The sequence below is a fragment of the Myodes glareolus genome, chromosome 4 (genome assembly GCF_982192425.1).
Source record: "Myodes glareolus chromosome 4, mMyoGla1.1, whole genome shotgun sequence".
NCBI classification, from domain to species: domain Eukaryota; kingdom Metazoa; phylum Chordata; class Mammalia; order Rodentia; family Cricetidae; genus Myodes; species Myodes glareolus.
In genome coordinates, this window is record NC_142029.1 from 33,887,902 (window position 1) to 33,913,004 (window position 25,103).

General features: G+C 42.4%; 1 protein-coding gene across 4 annotated transcripts in view; it reads left to right on the forward strand.

The window, feature by feature from the left end:
• Positions 1-6,232: 6,232 nt before the first annotated feature.
• The window catches only part of Myo5a (myosin VA), a 151,567-nt gene continuing 132,696 nt past the window's right edge, over positions 6,233-25,103 (forward strand). For all 4 annotated transcript variants that reach the window (XM_048423030.3, XM_048423033.3, XM_085689389.2 and 1 more), the window contains exon 1: positions 6,233-6,351. In XM_048423030.3, coding sequence (XP_048278987.3) covers positions 6,325-6,351 — 27 coding nt within the window. In that variant the 5' untranslated portion in view covers positions 6,233-6,324. The remainder of the gene's footprint in view (positions 6,352-25,103) is intronic.

The following is a 25,103-nucleotide window of genomic DNA, read 5'->3' on the forward strand; positions in this document are numbered from 1 at the left end:
AACAAACAGGAGGACCAATGGAACCTAATAGAAGACCTGGATATCAATCCACACATCTTTGAACACCTGGTTTTTGATAAAGAAGCAAAAAAATATCAAATGGAAAAAAGAAAGCATATTTAACAAATAGTGCTGGTATAACTGGATATCAACATGTAGAAGAATGAAAATAGATCGATATCTATCACCATGTACAAACTCAAGTCCAAATGGATCAAAGACCTCAACATAAAATCAACCACACTGAACCTTACAGAAGTGAAAATGGGAAGTACACTTGAACGCATTGGCACAAGAGACTAATTCCTAAATATAACCCCAGTAGCACAGACACTGAGAGAAGCAATTAATAAATGGGACCTCCTGAAACTGAAAAGCTTCTATAAAGCAAAGGACATGGTCAACAAGACAAAATGCCAGCCTATAGAATGTGAAAAGATCTTCACCAATCCCACATCAGACAGAGGTCTGATCTTCAAAATATACAAAGAACTCAAGAAATTGGTCATCAAAAGAACAAATAATCCAATTTTAAAAAATGGAGTACAGACCTAAACAGAGAACTCTCAACAGAGGAATCTAAAATGGCTGAAAGACACTTAAGGAAATGTTCAACATCATTAGTCATCAGAGAAATGCAAATCAAAACAATCTGAGATTCCATTTTATACCTGTAAGAATGGCCAAGATCAAAAACACTGATGACAACTTATGCTGGAGAGATGTGGGGTAAAGGGAACACTCCTGCATTGCTGGTAGGAGTGCAAGCTGGTACAGCCCCTTTGAATGTCAGTGTGGCGATTTCTCAGAAAATTAGGAAACAACCTTCCTCGAGACCCAGCAATATCACTTTTGGGTATATATCCAAAGGATGTTCAGTTGTACCACAAGGGCATATGCTCAACTATGTTCATAGCAGCATTATTTGTCATAGCCAGAATCTGGAAACAACCTAAATGCCCCTCATTTGAAGAATGGGTAAGGAAAATGTGGTACATTTACACAATGGAGTACCATACAGCAGAAAAAATAATGATATCTTGAAAATTCCAGGCAAATGGATGGATCTAGAAAACATCATTTTGAGTGAGGTAACCCAGACCCAGAGAGACAGTTATCATATATACTCACTCATAAGTGGTTTTTAGACATAAAGTAAAGAAAACCAACCTACAAATAACAATCCCAGAGAACCTAGACAGCAATGAGGACTCTACAAGAGACATACATGGATCTAATCTACATGGGAAGTAGAAAAAGACAAGATCTCCTGAGTAAATTGGGAGCATGGGGACCTTGGGAGAGGGTTGAAGGGGAGGAGAGAGGCAAAGAGGGGAGCAGAGAAAAATGTAGAGCTCAATAAAAATCAATTAAAAAAAGAAATTTTGGTTAATTTAAATGTAGGAGTTAGCTAGTAAGAAGTCTGAGCTATTGGCCAAGCATTTATAATTAATATTGAGTCTCTGTTTCATTTTTTTGGGAACGGGTAGATGGAAAAATTCTGTCTACAGTCCTTGACTTGGAATGGTTCAGTATTCAATTTTTGACTTTATGTTGGTATGAAAGTGGCAGATATTCAGTAGAAAATGTACTTTTTCTTTCTCCCAGTCCGTCTCTTTGGTGGTATTGGAGTGGAACCCAGGGCCTCATACTTGCAAGGCAAGTGCTGTAACACTTGCTACCACCCCAGTTTTATACTAAAAAGTTATTTTATATGTATTTACCTGCATGTATGTCTGTGTGCCTGGTATCCATGGAGGTCAGAAAATGGTATCAGATTCCCTAGAATCGTAATCAGAGACAGTTGTGAGCCAACATGGGGGTGCTGGGTATTGAACTCACAGGAATTAGCAGTCAATGCTTTTAACCACTGAGCCATCTCTCTAGTCCTGAATTTTTGAATTTTATTCTTTTTTTTCAACATAGTGCCATTCAGTTAGATCTGCTTTATATTGTTAAGCAGTTGTAAACTGTAACTCCCAGTCAGCGAGGGCATTACCAAAATAAATGACTGATGCCTCTACTACAGTTGCCAACATTTTTTGACAAGTATGCAATCAATTTCCTGAGGTATTCACCACTGTCACTAGCTATGCTTTACATTAGATGACTTTGCCAAACAAGAGGCTAATTCAAGTGTTCTGAGCTGGTTCAAGATAGGTGAGGCTAAGCTATGCTGCTGTTGTTCGGTGGGTTAGGTGCACTAAATGCACTTCAAATTAACAGTATTTCTAATTTATAATGAGTTTGTCAGGACATGCCTCACTTAAGTCAAAAAGAGAAAGTCAAGGGGCACCTGAACCTTGGAGGAAAGGCTTTGTTTTTGTTTGTTTTTCATTTAAACTTGGACAGTGTTTTCATTTGAAAACAGCCCACAAGAAAATAATAATGTTTTATTATTATAAAGTAATAGCTGAAAAATTTATCAATTTACAACAAAATTTAAATACCTTATGCCTATTTTTTGAAGTGTGGACCTTACTCCTGATTTTCAGACCTTACTAATGACAGAGTGCTTTGGAATATATATGCAGAAGATAGAAGAGTCCATCCATCAGAATGCCCACTGCCAGTTGCCTGGGATTTGTTTGAAGTCTCTTCTTTTCCTGAATGAAGCAAGGGGTTGGTGGTCAGAAACCCATTTCCCAACTGTATATGGCGGCATGCACCTGTAATTCCAGTACTCCCCGTACTTAGGAGAGAAAGACAAGATGGTTCCAGGTCAGCCCTAGCTTCACAAAGAGACTTTACCCCATCACTACCAAGAGAGAAAACCTTGCTCCTCTTCCTCATCTCCCCATTCTCTTACTTTGTCCTCAAACATCTGGGTGATTGAATGCATGTGTTTGAAAATTATCATTCCAATATTCTTTTTTTAAAAATATTTATTTATTTATTATGTATACAGTATCTGTCTGCGTGTATGCCTGCACACTAGAAGAGGGTGCCAGATCTCATTACAGATGGTTGTGAGCCACCATGTGGTTGCTGGGAATTGAACTCAGAACCTCTGGAAGAGCAGCCAGTGCTCTTAACCACTGAGCCATCTCTCCAGCCCCCAATATTCTTTTTGTTCTTGTAAAAAAATCACTTTTCTAAAATCTCTTGGGGTTTTGTTTTGGGTGTATAAGTTTTCCTCCATCATACACAACATTTCTCAACAGTTCTGACAGGTAGGTATCATCTGGAGGGTAAACAGGCACCTTGTACAGCATGAAGGAAGTATAAGAAAAAGGAGCTAAATCTCCCAAATCTCAAGTCTATGCTTTATGTTCTGCTGGTCAAAAGCGCATCTTGTCTCTTGTCACAGCTGGACAATGAAAGGATGGAATCCAGAAACATCAAAGTGACACGATTTCAGTGCAGGGATCTGTAGCCATTCTCTGGGGCATTCTAAAAAAACTGCAGGATTGTGAGCTAATGGGGGAGAGGGCTGAGTTATAGAAACTGAAGACTCACTCTGTCTTCCCGTTAGTGAATAGTCTTCAAATAGTCATTCCTCAAGCTCAGACACAAGCATGGGGCCAACCTTGTGCACTGACCTTGGTAACCTGAATTCTAATTGGTCTTAATAAGAAAACTTGTAATCATCTATCAGGGGATGAAAGCTGAAGGATAAGAGAAGCAGGGTGTCTAGCCACTAGAGTTCTTACCTCTACCAATGCTCAGACCAAAGGGGTGATCCTGTCCCTACGCATCCTCAGAATGCCTCAATCCTCAGACTGCTCTGAGCTGCTCTCTCTTCCTTCCTTGTATTCCTCTCTCCACCCAGCCACACCACTCCTGTCTCCACCTCACTAGTGCGGGGATTAAAGGCACATGATCCCAAAGTTCTGGGATCACCTTTGTGTGAGCTCTGTTTCTCTTTTAGACAGATTCAATCTCAAGTAACCGGGGTGACCTTGAACCCATGGAGATTTGTCTGTCTCTGTCTCCTGAGTCAACCTGGGATTAAAGTTGTGTGCCACTATGGCCTGGCCTCTATGGCTAATTAGTGACTTAGCTTTGTTCTCTGATCTTCAGGCAGGCTTTATTTGTTATAGAATAAACAAAACATCACCTTGATTGGACTGGGCTCAGAATCACATTTCTAAAATATCAGCACTTGCAAGGCAGAGGCAGGAGGATGGAGAGTTCAAAGCCAGCCTGGGCTACTTAGTGAGACCCATCTTAAAAACCAAGGAACCAAACTAAATTTGGTTCCAGTATTCATGACAGGCACTGGTATAGGAGGGTCTTCTATGTATTGCGTTCATTGGTTGAATAAAGAAAACTGCCTTGGCTTTTAGATAGGGCAGAACTTAGATAGGCGGGGAAGACAGAACTGGATGCTGGGAAAAAGAAGGCAGTGTGGTAGAGCCATGATTCTCCAACGCAAGACGGACATAGGTTAGAATCTCCCCGGTAAGCCATGACCCTGTGGTGATACACAGGTTACTAGATATGGGTTAAAGCAAGATGTGAGAGTTAGCCAAGAAGAGGCTAGATATAATGGGCCACGCAATGTTTAAATGAATACAGTTTCTGTGTAATTATTTCGGGGGCTAAGCTAGTCGGGCTGCTGGGATTCAGGTGGTGGGATGCGGCCCATCGCGCCTCATTAAAACAGAGTGGCGCCCAACGTGGGGCCAAGGCACTGGCTACCACTTACAGTTTAAAGAAATAAGAAAGATGGGCACCCCAAAAGGTTGAAAATTTGAAAGATTATTCCAAGTATTGTGATGTGGGAGTCCTCTATGTGAGCTGTGATTACCATAAATTAATAAGGAAACTGCTTTGGACCTATAGTAAGGCTGAACTTAGGTATGCAGGGAAAGCTAGGCTAAATACTGAAAGAAGGGCAGAGTCATAGAGACGTCATGGATCCACCACCTGAGACAGATGCTGGGAACTTTAGCCAGTAAGCCACAGCCACGTGGGGATACACAGATTAATAGAAATGGGTTAAATTAAGATATAAGAGCTAGCCAATAAGAAGCTAGAGCTAACAGGCCAAGCAGTGATTTAATTAATACAGGTTCTGTGTGGTTATTTTGGGTCTGAGCCGCAGGAATGAGCAAGTGGCCTCCTACAACAAAGTATGTGTGAAAGTGTGGGCGGAGAGACACTGCAGGTTGGGATGAAAGGACCACATTCCTGTGCCTGTGTAAGCACACCAAGTAGACTGAGTCAAGGTTGCAAGCACTTGAATTTCTTTTAGTCTGCTGCCTTTTCCAGGTGGTTTCAAGATCAGCCTCAGGTAGTACCACCGAGCCTAAGAGGTGAGCAGAGCGAAGGAGTTCTTGTTCTCAAAGGTGAGCGAACTCATGCAAGCATACAGACAGGTGTAAGGTGGCGGCAGGGCCGTCTTGTTTTCAGGTTCATTAGAGTTTCTGGGTGTTAGAGCCCACCTTATGTTCTTCCATCACCAAGCGACCCTGTTGCAGACCCAAGTTAAGCAGGATCCTGGGCATCCTTCAACTCCAATTCCGGGTGATGTAAGGCTCAGCTTCCCAGCCCTGCAGCCAGCACGGTTCTTCTGGAGTTGCAGGTTATAGAGATGCCTTCCATGAACCCTTCCCTACCCTAAGTCTTCTTCCTAGAAATAGCTGGGCCTGGGGGGGAGTAGCTTTCAAATTCCCGGGTCCGCGCGGCCACTCTAACAGCACCTGCCTCTGCAGCCCCTCGCGCGGGTGACGCTCCCGCACTATCCCACGTTCGCGGTCACGGGGGACTCCGCCAAGGAGGGTTTGGGATGTCAGCCGCGTAGGTTGATGATGCTCGGTGCCCGCCGCCGATGGGAGGCAGCGTGAGCCCGAGAGAGCGGGGAGCAGTCGCCGCGGCCACGCTCGAGCGCAGCCTCCTCCCGCTCCCACAATGCACAGGGCGGCGGCGGCGGCGGCGGCAGCATCGAGGGCCGCTGAGGAGACCGAGGAGGCTGCGGAGACCAGGCCTCTCGGGAGACCTCTGAGGAGGCGAAACAGCTTAGGAAACCGAGGAAGCTGAAGACACGAGGCTGCTGAGGAGACCTCAAGGGCGGTGGAGAACGGGCGGCTGGGGAGACCGAGGCGGCCCCGGCTGCTCCCCGGTTGCCCCCGAGCACGCGCACCGGACTCACGCGGCGAGCCCGGAGGTGATGACCGCCTGACTGCCGCCCGCCCGCCGCCAGCGAGCGCCTGACGAGCCCCGCCCCGCCCTGCCCGGGCCCGCCCGCCCTCCAGCGCGGCCCGCCCTGCCCGGCCCTTCCCCTGCTCCCCGCCCGCTGCCGCCGATTCACCCGCGCGGGCGGCCGCCACGCGAGCTGCGGCCTCCGCCCAGGCGGGGGGCGTCGGCACTGGGCCCGCCATGGCCGCATCCGAGCTCTACACCAAGGTAACGCGCGCGCCGCACGCGGGGCCGCGCCCTGGGGAGGGGTCGCGCGCTGGGGGTCGGTGGTTGTAGCATGGGGTGGGTTCTGCGGGACTGCGCCTCCTCCCTGCCCGGCTGCATCTCCCTGCCCGGCTGCATCTCCCTGCCCGGCTGCACTTCCCTACTCTGCCTCCTGGGCCCATTTCGGGTGGGATGCTCTTGGACAGATGCTCGGGCCGCTGTCCGGGGCCGCGCGCTTAAAATAACGTCCTGTGCCGGTTTGCGCCGGGCAGCCTCTCGGGGAGATGATTTCGGATTCTGCAGACGACAGGGCTAGTCCTCTTTCACCTTTAGCCGCAGGGTTCTTGCCATTGCCCTGGGGTGCGGAGCCTTCGGGAAGATGCTGCCCAGGCGATGGCGAGTTTATTCTCAGGCTCGTCGGTGGCTGGCAGTTTGCAATCTGCGCGTTATCCCCGAGAGCCTCGTTAGCTCCGCGTCCTCACCCTCCTTTCCGGCGAACCTTTCCCTTTTAGTCTTCATTTAGGGGAAGTGGCAGTCTTTTCAGTCTTAAACCTACGCCCATATTCTCTGAGTCTGGTAATCTCTCTCTGAATGGCGTATTTTGGAGAGACTTCAGAAAATCCGTATTGGCTAGTTGTGGTGTATGTAATCGTGGGATCTTGTATTATGGTTTCAATGGGCGTTTTTGCCAGCAATTGATTATTAATTAGCTCCAATTCCATTGAAAAGAATTGTCTTAACTTTTCCAGTTCACGTTTTCAAAACTGTGCCAAAATCTCTCTTCTTATCTCTGTCTGTCTCTTTGTCTTCCCCTCCGGCACTGGAGATTGTACGGCCTCAAGCGTCACAGGCAAACCCTTTACCACTCAGCTGTACATAGATAACCCCAGCTCTCTGAACTCTTCCTTTAGCATTTTAAATCTTTGCTTGCACACACGACTCCTGTAGGCCCGGAACCCAAGTTGCAGCCTACAGGAAAGAAGTCTGGATGGGACGTCCAGATCCTGCTCCTGCTTTAGACCTTTTCACCAACTGTGTGACCTTGGGCAGCCTCTCTGGTTCAGGTTTTTTTACAATCAATAGAGTTAATTGCACTTGTCCTGCATTCCTTAGGAGCTGTTGTGAGGAACCATTTTGTTTTGTTCTTTTGAGGCAGGGTTTTTCTGTGTTTCTGGGACCTGGAACTCGGTCTTGAACTCGGACATCTGCCTGCTTCTGCCTCCTAAGAGCTGGTATTAAAGGAGTGCACCATTACCACCCGGCCTTGAGAACCAAATTTAATACCAATTGTGAAAGCTTTATATTTATAATGTTTTTCAACAATTATGAGTTATCTGATTAATTTCTTCCAGCCATGAAATGAGGAGCTTGCATGAACCTGGTACCTCTTTCTTTCTAGTCCTAGATGTAAGAAGTGTACAATTAGAATGTTTCTCTAAACCTAGTAATTTCTTTCGGCATCGTAGCTCTCTAAGATCTGAGTGACTATCACTGGAAACTGATTGAGAGTTACCTTATTAACTTATATAGTACACTTGTAAGTGCTTTGCAAATATTATCTCATTTAATCCTTACAATTAATGTATAGGTAGATACAAGTATCAGGTATGTTCCTGTGAAGAGCTGTCAGTCTGTAAACATTGCTTAGTTACATTGTTCTGTCCTGTCTGGCCCCTTCCAAGGCCTTGGCCATCAGTCCCATCCTGAACCTGCTAATCGTAGGCTGATAAGTAGAAATCGGGTGGTAAGTTGTTGGACTTCTGGATCTGTTTTTGTGCCCAAAAGATAATTTGTAGGAAAAAAATTGGGAAAGGTCTTGCCATTTTTAAATGAGAAGGTTCCGAGTTTCCATCACAGCTTTATGGGTAATAAAGTTAATCTTTTAGTCTTTCTAGATACAGACTAACTCAGTCACTGAAACTGAGGTTGGGACTTTAGGGACTTTCTCCTAAAGTCACAAATACCGAAGAATAGCCTGGTTCCATAGTTATTTGTGGGCCGATTCTCTGAGTGGGCCTAAGTTTAATGACAGGCAGGGATATTTATTGAGTATCCTGATACTCTGCCTGATGTTTAGAGTTTCTAACAGTGGACAAGTCACAGCCCTTTCCCTCATAGAGTTCACAGTCTGCTTCTTATGTTCTTGAGCCACTTCGACTCTCTGAGGGCGTAAATAACCTGCTGTTACCTTAACAACAGCAGGCAGATGTGTTAGCAGGGGATGGGAAGTGTTCCGGGATGTGGCAAAGCCTAGAGTGACTCTAGAGTACTGATTGCAGTATTGACCGTTGCGATTAAATATGAAAGTGCCCCTTTAGAAGTTGGCAGCAGACCTTTAAGGCAGATTTTGATGTGTGATACAGATCAGCTCCTATTACAGTGAAGGGCATGGGACTGCTGGTCAGTTTATTTTCTTAAGTTAAAATGATAATGATTTTGTCATCACAATTTAGCAGGGTTTCCATTTCATAAAAATTTCTAGAAGTTTAAATATTTAAGAGTAGTAACTCAGTGCCTGAATATAATGCTTCTTGAGGCTGACATTTTGGTTAAAACATATTTGTTGATTTTTTTTCCCCAGAAGGTGTTGCTAAGGAGCTTTTGAATGTTTTTTTTTTTTAAATACAGCGTTATTGAGTTCCTCTGTACTGTACAATTTACCAATTTAAACTTCCCGGTTTGGTAGTTTTGGTATATTCACTGGGTCGTGTGATTTTAGGTCTACCAGACAGTTGTTATTGCCCTGAAGAGAGTTGTTAGTCTTGACTTGGCAGTAGATTTCGGTATGGCAACCTCATCTAATGATGCTTTTAATAACTTCAGAGGTTCAGCATTGTGGAACTAAGTTTATCAATGAGACTTGGAAGGATCACCTGCAGCAATTTAATTAATTGCATATTAATCAGCCATATATACCATTGATAGCACATGGGTACTTTAGAATATACAAAGGTACCTAAAGCTATTTGAGTAAAAGTCCCTGGGATATATGAAGATGCTAAGTATTTTAAGAAAGAAAAAAAATCACACGGAAACTCCAAAGCCATTAAAACTTTCCCAAAGCAAAACAGCCTTGTAGGACAGTAGATTTCATACTTGCTGCCATATTTGCCTTTTCCACATTTTCTTATATACCCACTGAAGCCATGTAATCTAGGGGTTTGTGTGTTCTGGTGTAGTTCGTTTCGATATTCAATAGCATTGTCCTCTCAAACTACCACTCCTGGAGATTCTAATATTCTGGGGTTGAAATCCATTCTTTGATCCTGTGTTGTGATTTGGAGTTTGGCAAGTACATCCTCAGTCATGATCCCTCTATGACTTTTTCTTCTGATGTCCCTGGTCTTGTTAATGGCAGTGCCCTTCTAGTTCTACAGGTTCGGAACTTCTGCATACTTTCCCTTGGATCTTATATTTTACTTCTTTACCAATTCTGGTTCCATTTGACATCCAGTTGTTAGGATTCTGAACCACTGCTAGCATCTTCTTTTTTCTGTGTCTCAGTGACCTGGGTACATTTCATCTGACTATAGTTGTATGTATGGTAACATTGTTGTAGTACTATAAGCCTCTGAGATACTGTTTTGTCCAGCTCTCATTTGTTAAATGAATGAATGAATACTTAAATAATAGGAGGTAGAGATTGAAAATTATGGCGGGGTGGTGGTGGTGCACACCTTTATTCCCAGCATTCAGGAGGCAGAGGCAGGTGGGTCTCTGTTAATTCAAGCTAGCCTGGTCTACAGAGTGAATTCCAGGACAGCCAGAGCTACAACGCAGAGAAACCCTGTCACAAAAAATGACAACAACAACAACAACAAAGAGAGAGAGAGAGAGAGAGAGAGAGAGAGAGAGAGAGAGAGAGAGAGTGAGAGAGAGAGAAAGAGAGAGAGAGAAGAATGACATGGATCAGGCATAGTGATGCCCTTTTGTAATCTAGCACTTGGAAGGCAAGGATTTACCATAAGTTCAAGAATGGCTTGAGCTATATAACAAGACACTATCTGAGAAAAAATGAAAAGCAAAGTATAAGAATGTGATGAAAGAAGTAAACACATAATAAGGCATGTTGAAGAGGATGAGTAATAGAGAGAACTGGCAGCCAGGGAGACCAAAAAGAGAGCTGTTTCAGGGACCGCAATGTGAATTGCAGAGGTCTGGTAGTCTGAGGTACGCTTAGAAAGGCTCTCAAAGAAGGAAATAAACCTGAGAGACATTCTGCGAAGGATTAGATATAGGATAAGAAGGAGAGGAGCTAAGATAAGGGCATGCTGGTAGCTCCACCTTGGAAACTAGAAGCTGTTCCTAGAGACTGCAAATGGAAAATTACTCAGAATAATTGCTTGATCAAATAATTGCTAAATTGCTTGATTAAAGCAAAGAGATGATGAGTTGATCTAGAAATTTGTCAATGTCTCTTAAATTGTGAAGGTCCTGTGTATTGTCCAGGGGCTTGAAGATTACAGAAGTGTTCTAACTCTAGTAAGAGTGCCACTCCTGGACCAGTTGCTTAAATCTTAGCTTTTTAAAGAAAGGAAAAATAGAAGCCCAATGAGGAACACACTTTGCCTGCCTGTGTGCCTGCCCTCCCTCCCTCCCTCCCACCCTTCCTTCCTTCAGTGTGGGGTCTTACTCTACAGCCCAGACTACTCTGGAACTTATCCACCTAGACTGACCTCAAATTCATGGGAGTCCTCCTGCCTTAGCCTCCTCCTAAATATTGGAATTACACACATGAGCTGCCGTGCCCAACTATGATTTGTTTCTTGCAAATATATAGCTAAACTAGAGAAATTTCAGAATGGAATGGTCAGACAAAAAAAGAAGCTAGACATATAAGAGGGATAGAACTTGAAAAATACAGGTGGTCTAGAAACATCAAGAATTAGAAATTTGGCCAGCAACATAGTTTGGTTGTTAAGGGCACTTGTCACTGAGCTTACAACCTAAACTCAATCCTCAAGACCTCCATGGTAGAATAGAGAATTGAATCTCTCAAGTTGTACCCTGACCTCTATGTGTACTCTGGCATGTGCATGCACATACTCATACAAATAGATAAATGTGATAGTAACTTTTAAAAAATTCAAAAACATAGTAGAAGCCGGGCGGTGGTGGCGCACACCTTTAATCCCAGCACTCGGGAGGCAGAGGCAGGCGGATCTAGGTGAGTTCGAGGCCAGCCTGGTCTACAAGAGCTAGTTCCAGGACAGGCTCCAAAACCACAGAGAAACCCTGTCTCGGAAAACCAAAAAAAAAAAAAAATAGTAGAAATTTGTAACATCTTACTTTAGTAGCTGTTAGCTTATTAGAATTTGAAATAAATATGTATCATTTTAGATGAATTCTATTGTAAACATACAGATTTATGCTTATGTAATGGAGTACCTCAAGTTATGATATCAACCTAGTTGTAGTTTCTAAGTTAGAGTCTGAGTAGTTTACGCATGGTATTTCTTCCTTTTCTCTTCCTTCCTTTCTCTCTCTCTCTCTCTCTTTTAATTTCGTTTTTGTAAGACAGGATTTCTCTGTATAGCTCTAGCTCTCCTAGAACTTGCTCTGTAGACCAGGCTGCCCTCACAGAGGTGGAGCTCACAGAGATCCACTTGTCTTTGCCTTCCAAGTGCTGGGATTAAAGTTGTGTGCCTTCACAGCCCTCCTCATGAATGGCATTCTGAATATACCAAACTGTCAAACCCCAAACCTTTCTTTGGCAGAGTTAAGAAATTAGCCAACTAGAACTAATTTAAATGTTTATTTATTCATTTTTGTTTGTGTGTGTGTGTGTGTGTGTGTGTGTGTGTGTGTGTGCCTACACACCTCTGCATGAGTTTATGTGAACAAAGTTTGTGCAAGTCTTGGATGTCAGAGGATATTTATTGTATCTCCTGGAACTGGAGTTACAGGTAATTGTGAGCCACCTGATTTAGGTACTAGGAGCTGAACCTAGGTCCCCTGCAAGAGCAGTAAGCACACTTAACCTCTGAGCCATCTAGCCCTGTAGAGTTCATTTAGTTGGAAGTAAAAGAAAACCTTTTCAAAACAAGAAAGGAATTTTATTCACTTGTGTGACCTGAAAGTTAAAGATTAGCAGTGCAGGTGTATCTTTGGGACTGTGGGTCACTGACTCTCGTGTGCTGTCTGACATTGTTTTCATCTTCAGGACAACTGTGACTAGAGTGCAGGGTCTGTGGATCACTTGATTGCACAGCTCTGGGCCTCGGGGAAGAAAGCCTGGTAGAGAAGTTCTTCTTGCCCTTTCTTAGAGTCATGTGCTCATTCCTTTCACAACACCCTGTTGGAAGTGTGGGAAGAATACTATGAGTGATCAAGTTTATGCTTGCCCAGAGGCTTGAAGGAGGACAGGCATTGTGATTGGTAGTCTCACTATGACCTTATGGGATGGCTGAGAGCCATTCTCCTTAACAAGGAATAGTGCTGAGTAGACAAAATGACAAATCGTCCTCAATCAATGTCATCTATGAATAGATCACCAAAAATGATGGTGATCAAATTCTACTATTTCTGATCTTTGAGTGAAGTGAAAAGTTTGTTTTTTAACCTAACCAAGGTATTAAATATATTCCCCCCTAGAAAATAATCTATGAGAATATAGCTATGGGAAATCTATACAAGCAAAGTTAGTAATAAGATATCAGAAACTGAAGGTGTAAAACATACCGTTTACCCAGTCTGCGAGGACTTGGTGAATTGTATGTTGCTAATTTTTTCTGCTGTATTTCCTCAGCATTGCATATTTCCTCTTACTTTCTTCATAGATTTGCTTGTGCACAGTATTCTCTTCCCTCATTTTCACCCAGTGATACATTTGCACAATTTCTCCCTCTTTCTTTTGAGACATGGTCTCATGATCTCAGGCTGCCCTCAAATTTGTTGTGTAGCCAAGGATGACCTTGAAGTTCTGATCCTCCTGCCTCTACTTCCCAGTGCTGGGTTTACAGTGTGCACCACCATAGCCCCTTTGTGCACTGCTGGGAGCCAAACTCAGGGCCTTGTGCATGCTAGGCAGGCACCTACCAACAGAACTTTGTAGACTCCCTGTTGTACAACTTCTTTTCTTTGACTGTCCAAATTGCTCAGTTCATCTCTGATGGTGGTATGTCTTCTGTTCTCTCTCCCCATCTTCTTTATGTCCCTGTTATTTGTAAGTCCCTGCTGCTCAGTGAGAGTTTGTTATAGCTGAGCACACATACACCCCTGTAATGAGCTAAGATATATTGCTATTGGAGGAACCATTCCTTAGCACTCTGTGTGTGTGTGTGTGTGCTTTACTTGGTCAAACCCTGCACCTTTCCTTTCTTACCACTCCCTGAATCTGACATCATAGGAAGTAATTTTTAGGAGTTTGCATAATCATTTTCTGTGTGCATGAACAAGCACTTTTGTTTTAGGTTAGTTTTCAAACTGGTTAGCCTAGACTAGTTCACTCCTCTTAGTTTTCTTTATCTTTGGCTGTATCTAACATAGTAAGAGATCATCCGTACTTGAAAACATGTTGTATTAGTACTTAGACATTCATACAGAACTGGTCTCTATCTGTCAAGACTAAGAAAAACACAGTTTGACAAACTACCTACCTACTTAGGTTAGGATTTCTGCAGATGTTTACCATAAAATCAGAGCATGTGTATTTCAGTAATGTGAATTTGGATCAAATTGTGGATGAAGTCTTTTATAATTTGAGTGGATATTTCTTATTTTCCAAGTGAAAAAAGTTAGATTTACGATAGATGACAATTGCATTTTAGTGTACTCCTATTTCTATCTTGTTTTCTGTCCCAGAGTAGGATTTCTCAACCTTTGTACTAACAGTAAATTGGATAATTTTTTTTCCCTCAAATGTCTGTTCTTTGTATTGTAGGGCATTGCCAAATGTCCTTTGGGGGCCAAGGTAAACAAACCATTACCCTGAAGCCAGTGCCCAGACCTTAAGAGTTAGATTAGGGTAGGAGGGAAAAGTAGAAATAGTTAAAAACAGAAGCAGAGATTACTTGTAAAAATTAGTTGACTTGAGAGCAGGACATGTTTCATAAACATAAAACCCTATGAGCCAGTATGGTGGCTAGGACTGTAGTTCCAGCTGTTTGACAAGCTGAGGCAGTTCAAGTCATGCAGGGCAACCTGGTGAGACCCTGTCATAGGGTCTGGAGATAGAGCTCAGGGACAGGGTGTTTGCCCACCATGTGTGAAGCCACAGTCCCCGAGCTCAATCTCCAGCACTGTTCTGCTCCCCACAGAAAAATAAACAAAAGAGACAGTGTAGGTAGTCAAACAGTGGTAGTGCAGCTTTTAATTCCAGTCCATGGGAGACAGAGGCAGGTGAATCTCTGAGTTCTAGGCCACCAGCCTAGTCTACAGATTGAGTTTCAAGACAGCAAGGGATTCATAGAGAAACTCTGTCTCAAAAAAGAAAGAAAAGAAAAGGAAAAAAGATGCATTGTAGATAATTTATAATAGTTAAAGGGAGAAAGTTAAATACCAATAAGATTTTCATGATCAAATTTTTTGTGATGCTAAAAATCATATATAGGGCTTTGTATAGAGCAAGTACTGAGTTACAATCTCATTGCAATTTGCTTCTTTAAGTCTTTCTATCACATAAATAACAATGATTTCTAAAGTATTTTAATAACTTCTAATGATTTAAAAACAATATATTTTAAGTTTTTGTATCATTATATATGAATTAATAATTTAGTATGTATTCTAACATATGAAGATATCATGATTTTTATACTGCAAGTCCTTTTCACTGTTAGAAGTCAGTTGCTCCGATGAGCAGCTTTGTACGTAAATCTTTTCATGTGTTAAATCAATTTTAGAAAATTTCAGAATCCAAGTCTCCTTGGTGAGAATTGGCATTTGTTCATGGGGTAGGACATTCACATTCATCTTTAAAAATAGCACCTTGTATGCACATTACCTCAAGGGCAGGGAGACTGGATGCCCCACTTCTGGAAGATACCTTCAATGCCTTTATTTTGTGTTGAGAAATTCTTCTCAGTAGAAATATATACTCTAATTTAAAATAATCTTCTGGAAACCTAAACTCCCTCTTTTCTTTAATAACAAACAAGCACACAAGCAAGCAAACAAGCAGAATCTCACTTTATAGCCCTGGCTGGATTGAAACTTGCTGTGTAAACCAGACTGGTCTCAACTCCCAGAGAGCCACCTGCCTCTGTCTTAAAGGTGGCACCACTAAGTCCAGTTTATTTTCTTTGTAGTGCCATTAAAAAAAAAGGAATTCCACCTTTTCTTTCTTAATATTTGAAGAATTTTGGCACTAGAGGAAAAATTGAAGTAGGGTTTTAAGAGAGAGAGAAACCATAGCTTCTGTGCTGAGTGTAAATCATAAATTTCAACTTGAAACTTGCCTAATACTATGTTGTCATCTCATTATAGAGAACATGTCTTTAATTATAGCAGACTGTAACATTTGTCTGAAGTAGTATAAGGATAGGTTGCTTTCAGGTGTGTCATACCTTAGGGTTCTTGAGTGTCAGCCGCTGTTCCACAGCAGCACTGAATGCAGTGTGCGCATCCTAACACTGGCTGTCGTACTCAGGTCTTTGGAGCTTGTGGGGCTTTCTGGTCACTCCTTGTGTGGGACTAAGAATTTGTATCAATTCAATGGTAGTCAAAAAGCTAAAGGGAAATTGAAGGTCAGGAAACTGAATTGAAAGTTAGTATCCTTGACGTTTCCTTACTTTTCCTCAGGTACTAAAATCTTGATTTTTTTGTTTGTTTTTGTTTTTGTTTTCATTTTTGGAGACAGGGTTTCTTTTCTCTGTGCAGCTGTGGTGCCTGTCCTGGAACTTGCTCTGTAGACCAGGCCTGCCTCACAGAGATCTGCCTGCCTCTGCCTCCTGAATGCTGGAATTAAAGGCATGCGCCACCACCATCTGGACTTTTGTTTGTTTTTTACTCTATTAGTTTCAGTTATTTTCTTCTAAAAATTTTGACTTGTTCAAATGCATGGCTCTGGAAAAACAGTTTTGTTTTTTTTTTGTTTTGTTTTGTTTTTGTTTTTATAATAATGGTTACTATTTACTGAGGCCTTGTTGTGGTCCAGGTAGCCTTTAAAAGAAATTCTTTGCCAGGTCTGGTTGCAGTAAGCCTGTAATGTCATTTGCTTAGGAAGCTGGGCAGGATTGCAAATTCCAGGCCCACCTGGGCTGTATGTAGAGTGAGGTTAAAGGCCAGCCTGAGCTGCAGGAGGGGAGACTCTTTTCAGAATCCAACCTCTCACAAGGTTGTGCTGGGTGTTGGGTGTGGTAGCCTAGGGCTGTATTCCTTACTTTCTGGAGGCCCAGACTAGAGGATTGTAACAAGTTGAAGGCCAGTTGTGCTCTAAGAGTGTTAGACTGCCCTGGCTGGCCTGGAACTCACAGTGTCTACCGGGCTGGCCCTAAATTTGTGTCAGCCAGTCCTGCTGCTTCTGCCTCCACCTCCCAAGAGGGAGAGTAAAGGTTTGCCTTACCACACCTGGCTTATCTAAAATAGGACATTTTTAAAAAGAAAGATTCCGCCTGTCCTGTTAGTGTTCTTAAGTAATTCTTAAATTTGCCTGTGTTCCTCACAAGCCAGACAATCTAACTTGTGAGTGTTTTCTTCCTTTGCTGTGACTCATCCTTTTTCCCTGAAAGAGTGGCAGCATATTATAGCAACTAAAGCGTGGACACATCTACAAGACTGAATCCTGGTTTTGCTTTCTTCCTCCCTCCCTTCCTTCCCTTTAATCCTTCATTCTTTTTTTATTTAAAATTATTATGTGTATGAATGTTTTGCCTGCATGTCCGTCTGTGTACTATGAGCATATCTGTTTCCTATGGAGGTCAGAAGAGAGTATCAGTTATAAATAGCCGTAGCTGCCATGTGGGTGCTGGGAATCGATTCAGGGCCCTTTGCAGTAGCAACCAGTACTCCTGTTAAACAGCTGAGCCATCTCTCCAGCCCTGCTGCTCCCCCATTTTGCTATTAGCTTTCTATATGGCCTTTAACCAAGTTACTTGCCTTTTTTGTACTTCAGTTTTCTCATTTTTTTGTTTTATTTGTATGTATGTGTTTATGTGTGAATGTATGTTTGTATATATATGGAGGCTAGAGGACAGCCTTGGATATCTTGTTCCTTGGGAGCTGTTCACCTTATTTTATTTATTTATTTATTTATTTTGGTTTTTTGAGACAGGATTTCTCTGTGTAGCTTAGGTGCCTGTCCTGGGACTAGCTTTTATAGAGCAGGCTGGCCTTGAACTCACAGAGATCTGCCTGCCTCTGCCTCCTGAGTGCTGGGGTTAAAGGCGTGTACCACCACTGTCTGGCCTTGTTTTTTGAGGCAGGTTCTGGAACTCACTAATTGGACTTGGTTGGCAGACCAGCAAGCCCCCGTGGACCTGCCTGTGCCCACCTACCCAGCGTTAGTACTTCTAACACATGTGCCACAGTGCCCAGCTTTTTAGACTTATTTGTTTAGTCACTCATTTTTTTAAATGTGTGCGAGTGTTTTGGGTGAATTATGGATGGTTACCACATATATGCCTGGTGCCCTTAGAGATCAGGTGAAGGTGTTGGGTGCTCTAGAACTGGAGGTACAAATGGTAGCGAGCTGCCATATGGGTACTGGATTCTGCTGATGGAACTCGGGCCATCACATTGCAGCCCACACTAACTTTGAAGTTTAGGAATCTTCTTGCCTCACCATCCAAATTCTAGGATTATAGGTATGAGGTCCAATGCCAGCTGCCTCTGGATATCCTTAATATTTCACTTTATTAATAGAGTATGTGAGGAGACCTGGTACATGGCAGTGACCTAGTAATTCTTTTTCTATTTTTAAGGACAACTGAGAAAACTGGCTCCTTTATATTAAAACATAATTGAGAATTGTCTATTCTGCTATTAATAGGTCTGAAATAGTAAAGGAAATGACTTGCAAAGTTACTTTGGAAGACATTCTCTTAAAATATATTTAAGGTCTCAGTACATAGCTCAGCTGACAGAGTGCTTGTCTAGTGTATGGAGCCGTGGGCTTGATCCTCAGCACTCAGTGAACCGTATGGTATTGCATACCCCTAATCCTGGCACTTCTGGGGGAGGGGCAGCAGCAAGAAGATCAAAAGTTCAAGATTATTCCCATCTACATAGGGAATTTGAGACCAGAGTGAGCCAAAAACTAACTCTCTCTCTCTCTCACACACACACTTTTTTTTTGAGACAGGGTTTCTCTGTAGCTTTGGAGCCTGTCCTGGACCTCGTTCTGTAGACCAAGTTGGCCTCGAGCTCACAGAGATCTGCCTGCCTCTGCCTTTTGAGTGCTGCAATTACAGGTGTACGCCACCACTGCCTGGCTACATATATATTTTTAATAGTAAAATTATAATAAATATTTAATGTGGAGGAGGAAAATACAGAAAAAAACTACATGCAGCCCTATTGTTTTCAAGTACTCTAATATTTGATGTATATCCTTGTAGTCACCTATTTCTGTTTATGTTTTCTAGAGAAAACTGGCTTGTATTCAGGCGTAAATGGGGTACCTGTATCACATACTCTTACCCCAGAGACAAGGATGTGTGTGAAGATTTTAAGAGTCAGGGTTAGGGAATACCAGGGTAAAGCAGTTTCTTCCAGACATGAGTGGAGCACTGCACCCATGGACTGACAGTGGCTGTTGGCATTCTAGTGTGGAGGGTCTCATAAAACCCCACCCTTGCTGAGGAACAGTTGAGGGCTGCTGAGGGAGGAAGAGGCAGTTTAAGGATTTAGCCCTTGGTAGGTTGGCCATGCTCAGTTAATGGTCCCACACCTGTGAGTATATGGGCAGCACAAACAGGACTCTGATTTATAAAAATAAACAAGAGGACTTGAGTAGCCAGGCAGTGGTGTCGCACACCTTTAATCCCAGCACTCGAGAGGCAGAGGCAGGTGAATCTCTGTGAGTTTGAGGCCAGCCTGGTCTACAGAGTAAGTTCCAGGACAAGTTCCAAAGCTACACAGAGAAACCCTGTCTCAAAAAACAAAGCAAATAAAATAAGACAAAAAAAAAGGACTTGAAGTTGCTTTCTTTAATAGTATTTTATGAATATTTCCCATGCCAATACATTCTTCTATATTATGATTTTGAGAGATTCTGTCATTGCGTAGACCAGGGTGCCCTCAGACTTAAGGCATTCCAGTGTCAGCCTCCCAGAGTGCCAGGATTACAGTTGTGAGCCACTGTGCCTGACTTATAAAATGTTTTTAATGGCTTCACAGTGTTACGATGCAGACATTACTTAACCTGTATTAAGTACTTATAATTTCTTGAAGTTCACACATGAACTGAAGAAGACGAAAAGCTTTTGTGTGTTTCTGTAGAAACTGAGCTGTGGTTTTCATTGAGGTTGACTGGCGGCAAAGTGTCCCATTTTTGCAGTAATCGCAATGGTATAGAAATTGGGTGGTGGTGCAATAGAGCAACATCAAGGAAATTAGTCTACTTAGAGCTTAGAACAGGGGCTATAGGGATCTCACCTTCTCAGGAATAAATTCTTAAGTATTAGTAACACACTTGTAATCTCAGTGTGCCAGTCTTGACAGCTTTCTAGAAGCAGATTCTCAAGATGACCAAGATGATAGATGACTAGAGTGGCCAGAAGAAGTCAGAGTCTAACTTGAGCACACAAAGGATCCTTTCCAGTGTTTTGGAAGCCATAATGCAGGGTGAAGTGTAAGGTATATATTAATATATCTGCCACAGAGACATATTAGCCAAGGAGACTATCCCTGACTAACAAACCATCTAGGATCTGTCACACAACTGCACCAGTCTTTTCTGTAGGATAGCCTGGCTGCTCTGCTGTTGCCTTTCAATTTGGAGAGACTGACTGGGTAAAAGGGAGGATAATACAGCAGAGAAGTAATGTGAGGAATAATCTCTGAAATAATAGTGAAATCAGTTAAGCTCTGAAAAAGAGTCTTATAATTAATGTATTTCAGTAAGTCTCGTGGTTTGCAAATGTTATAATTAGTTTTTTATAAAAAGTTTCAGCTGAAATGTGTCTAGGAAACTAGTCAGAGGTCTTAAATGACCTGGTCTTGTAAAAGATGTCCATTTCTGTTAGATGAGCTATGATCCCTTCTGGAGTTGACATCTCCTGTGTGTATCCAAGAGAGCAGACAGGTCTGTGGAGGAGCAAAAGTTGTCATGGCACTTACCACCTGCAGTCATCCCAGTCCAGTTGGTCTTTTGGAGCTGGGCCCCCACTAGAGTGTGTTTAAGAAGCATCTGGGACAACAGTGGGAGGCTTACTCATGAGGATCACAAGTTTGAGGCCATAAGTAGCTACACAGTGAGTTGGAAGACAGTCTTGGCTACCTAACATGGCACTGTCTCAATAGAAACAGCGCTGAGCACAAAACATGTGATGGAACTTAACTGGTTGGGTTGAGATTGGGAAGGCTCATGTGAGTTCATGAAAAGTATAAATGATGCAGCTAATTGATTCATGCCTGTAATCCCAGTGCTTGAGAAACCAAGACAGGAAGATGACTGCAGTTTGAGGTTAACATGGGCTACTGAGTAAGACTTCACTTGTCTTTAAAAAAAAAAAATTATGTGTGTGATAGGGATCAGTACCTGTTTAATCAATAAAACTCAGTTGTTAAAAAATAAATATAAAAGCAAACTACATAACCCAGCTGTGGTGGTAAATGCCTGTAGTCCCAGGACTCAGGAAGTGGATTGGAAGGTGATTTTAAACTAAGATCCTGCCTCAAAACAAAACCACATGAAGAAAAAACCCCACAAGACACAATTGTGATTGAGCCATTTTGTACATTAGTCTTGCATCTTAAAATACTTTTCTTTTAAAGGTTAAGCAACTCTTTCCTGTCTTCTGATCAGATATGGTGACATGTGCCTGTTTATCATTCTAGCTCCTTAGGAGACCGAGTCAGGAATACAATTTAAGCCCAGGAGTTTGAGGCCAGTTTGGGTTGCACAGTGGGATGCCTTCTCAAAGTAAAAATAAAAAACCAAAACCTCATGTGTTCTTGACTTGCTTAGGTATTGATTTTTTAACGTCTGAGTTTACATAGATTGAGTTTATTCAGAATGTGGTCTGAATACAGAGTCTTGCCAAGAACCCTGTAGCTGCTTCTGTGAGCCTGCACTGTCATCAGTGGGCTAGCTCTCTTAAGTAGCTGCTGTCCTTCAGGTTTCAAGAGCAGTGACATCAGATGCAGCTGGCACTTAGTTCCAGTGAGACAAAGAAACATAATTAATGGGATAACCGCCTCATTAAAATATTTAGAACTTTTTTTTCCTGTGTTGCTTCTTCCCCTCCTGACGAGGCTGGAGAAAAAGAACGGTGGAGATTGTTCGCTTGAGACCATGCTAAGCTATTGCTTTGTCTTAAGGCCTATCTAATGGTTCTGATTTCTACATGAATCATTTAGGCTGTGCTGTGATTCCTATTTCCTCTGGTGGCTGCTCTCCGCTGTTAGTGACAGCTTTCCAGAGATCACTGTGTGACTTTGACTTGTCAGAATCTAAATATGCCCCCACTTTATTGTTTTGTAGAGGTCTTACTGTTTAGTTTTAAATACAGCTGATTTAGCAAACAGATAAGTCTGTCTAAGTGGGTGACAGATACTAGGCAGGGATGAGAGAGGAAGAGGATCGGTGCTTTCCCATTGCTGCTTTCCTCAGCTGCATGCTGCCTCCCAACTAATCTACTGATGTAGTTTGCATTTCATAAGAATTTTTTTAAAAAGATATATGATTAGACACAGCCAGTCAGGGAAAATCAGGGAGAGAGAAGAATAATCATTTTTTTATGTGATCATCAACATTATGATACTACTTTTGAGAAAGTTGGAAAAGAGTTTTTATTTGGGAGGTGTATGTCTATATATACTTTGATATAGGGTCTCAATCTGCAGCCCAGCCTAGCCTGGAACTTTGTGTAGCCCAGGCTAGCTTTGAACCCACAGCAGTACTTCTACTTCAGCCTCTTCTGAATGTTGGGATTGCAGGCTCGAACCATCATGTATAACATAGAAAGACTTTAATCATTTTATTGTAATAGATGAGAGAATGAAATTAATATGTAACATTTTTCATATGTTTCCAGATTTTGACATGTAGGGTTTGTTGTTGTTGTTGGTTGTTGTATTGGGAAATATGCTCTGAGGCTAATTTCTAGGAACAACAACAACAAAAAAAACCCAAAGATCTAAAGAAATGATTACATGTATTAGTAATTAACTTTCTGTTCCTGTAATAGAATACTTGTTATAATCAGCTTAATAAGAAGAAAGGTTTTTGTTTGTTTGCTTTTATTTTTTTGCTGACAGTTGTAGAGGTTTCAGTCCATGCTTAGTTGTCCTGTCCCTTTTCCTTTGGCATGGCAGCACATGATAGCAGGAACATGCGGACATGTGGCAGAGGTGCTGCTCTCTTCATGACGGCTGGGAAGCCACAGAGAGAGGAAAGGGATGTACTCCTGCTGTCTCCTTCCAGGGCGCACTCCCAGTGGTCTAAGACCTTCCTATAGGTTCCACAACTTTCTAGTAGCACTGAAACCAGGCTTTAACACATGAACCTCTGGGGGACATTCCAGAACCAAGTTGTAGAATTAGCCAAATCCATGTCTGTTCTCCCATCCCAAAGTGTGGAGTACAGTGTGCTGGAACTGTGGCAGTAAGAGTTGCAAGGGTAAGCAGCGGCTGTGCAGGCCAGAGGATAACTTGTTGAGCCAGTTCTCTCTATCCACCAGGAGAGCTCGGCTGTCAAGTCCCTTTATCTACTGTGCAGTTTCATCAGCCCCAGAACCTGGGCTCTTTTCTAAAAAAATATTTGTTTTTATTTGATGTGTATGAGTGTTTTACCTGCATGTATATATGTTCACCATGTGAATATAGTGCACATGGGGGCAGAAGAGAGGACATTGGATCCCCTGGATCTAGAGCCACAGATGTTAGCTACTGTGAACTGATCCCAGATCCTCTGGAAGAGCAGCATGTGCTCTTAACCTCTGAGCCATCTTTTTTACTTCCAGAGTCTAGATTCTTAATAATATTATTAGGCTGAGATAACCTTCTCTAGACTTCTTGTTAAATATAAAAATACATTCATGGTGGTATAAAGTACTTTTTATGACCCTTTTAGCAGAAATCATTCCTGTCTTAAATGTAGCAGTTTTGGGCTGAGGATATAACTCAGTGGTAGAACTCTTGCCTAGCAGGCCCGAGATGTTCTGGGTTTAATTACTTGCATTGTAAGAGAAACAGAATGTAAGGGCTTTGTGAATGAGACTGTGATATTTGTGTACAGAACAATTCAGGTGTATGGTAAATGTCAGGAGGTGAAAGATCAATTCTAGTCATCTTGAACATTACTAATATGATATATAATATCCAGTGTTAATCGTGATTTCTAGCTATTCTGGTTATATTCAGAGTCTTCCCATTGTACATAGCTTTGTAAAGAGTTAATTTCCTCAGGCCTAGAAACCTGAACATGACAAAGGCAAGAACTGAAGCTTCAATAATATGGGAAAAGTGGGTATGAGTAAGAGTGAGTAGGTAGAAGGCCTCAATTAAAGCATGAGTGAGGAGAGGTGCTCCAGGCTTCCAGCCAGGCCTTGTCCTGGGACACCCAAGTTTACAGCTGCTGCAGGATTTTGAGTTTCAGCAGGAGAAGAAGAAAACAAGATACCAAATGACCAGAGGAGGAACAGCAAGGCAGCCATTGCACCTTTACAAGTGTTAGAACTCTGGCTCACTTATGGAAGGTGTACAGGAAACCTGTGTCCTTTACATACTTAGTACAATCCTGTTAAACTTTAGATTGCCTGTTGAAGTTAAATTGTTTGGAAATTTATTTGGCGAGGAAAAATCTGAAGTGCAGACAGACAAGGAAGAGGAGAGGAGTAGGAAAATTCAGAACTTTGTGTGAGTAAGAAATTTAAGTGTGTCAGATGAACATGGTAATATTTGCTCTTACTTTTATCATTTGCTGAGATGAACAAGACAATGTCTCATTTACACCTTTTTAAAGTTTACTCGTGAGGGCTCTCCACAGATAGATCATCTCAGCAGACTGTTCATTAATGAGACCCTTTGGACAGCAAAGGAGGCGCTCTGCTACACTTGTTAACTAGTTTCTGTAGCTGACAAGAGTTATGCTTATGGATAATGGACAGGTGAGTCAGGATGTCATAGTTTTGGCATACCAACTCATATATTCCCCAGAAAAACATATGTGACATGTCTGTTCTCTAATGTCTCCTAAACTTCTTTTTTTATATTTAGATTCAAAGTTTATTAAATTATAAAAGTTTCCATTTCCGCCCCTCCTCCCAACACCCTCCCACTCTCTCCACTCCCCCTCCTCCTCCCTCTCCATCCCTAAGAGCAGTCAGGGTTTCCTGACCTGTGGGAAGTTCAAGTTCCTCCCCACTCCCTCCAGGTCCAGGAAGGTGAGTATCCAAACAGACTGGATCCCAAAAATCCAGTATATGCAGAGGAAAGAAGTCCCAGTGTCATTGTCAATGGCTTTTCAGAAAGACTCCGGGCCAGCCACATTCAGAAAATCCGGCCACATTCAGAGAATCTGGTTGGATCACATGCTCGTTCAGTCCCAGTCCAACTGGCCTTGGTGAACTCTCATTAGATCAGTCCCCTTGTATCAGTGGGTGATCGCACCCCTCACGGTCCTGATTTCTTTTTTCAGGTCCTTCCTCCTT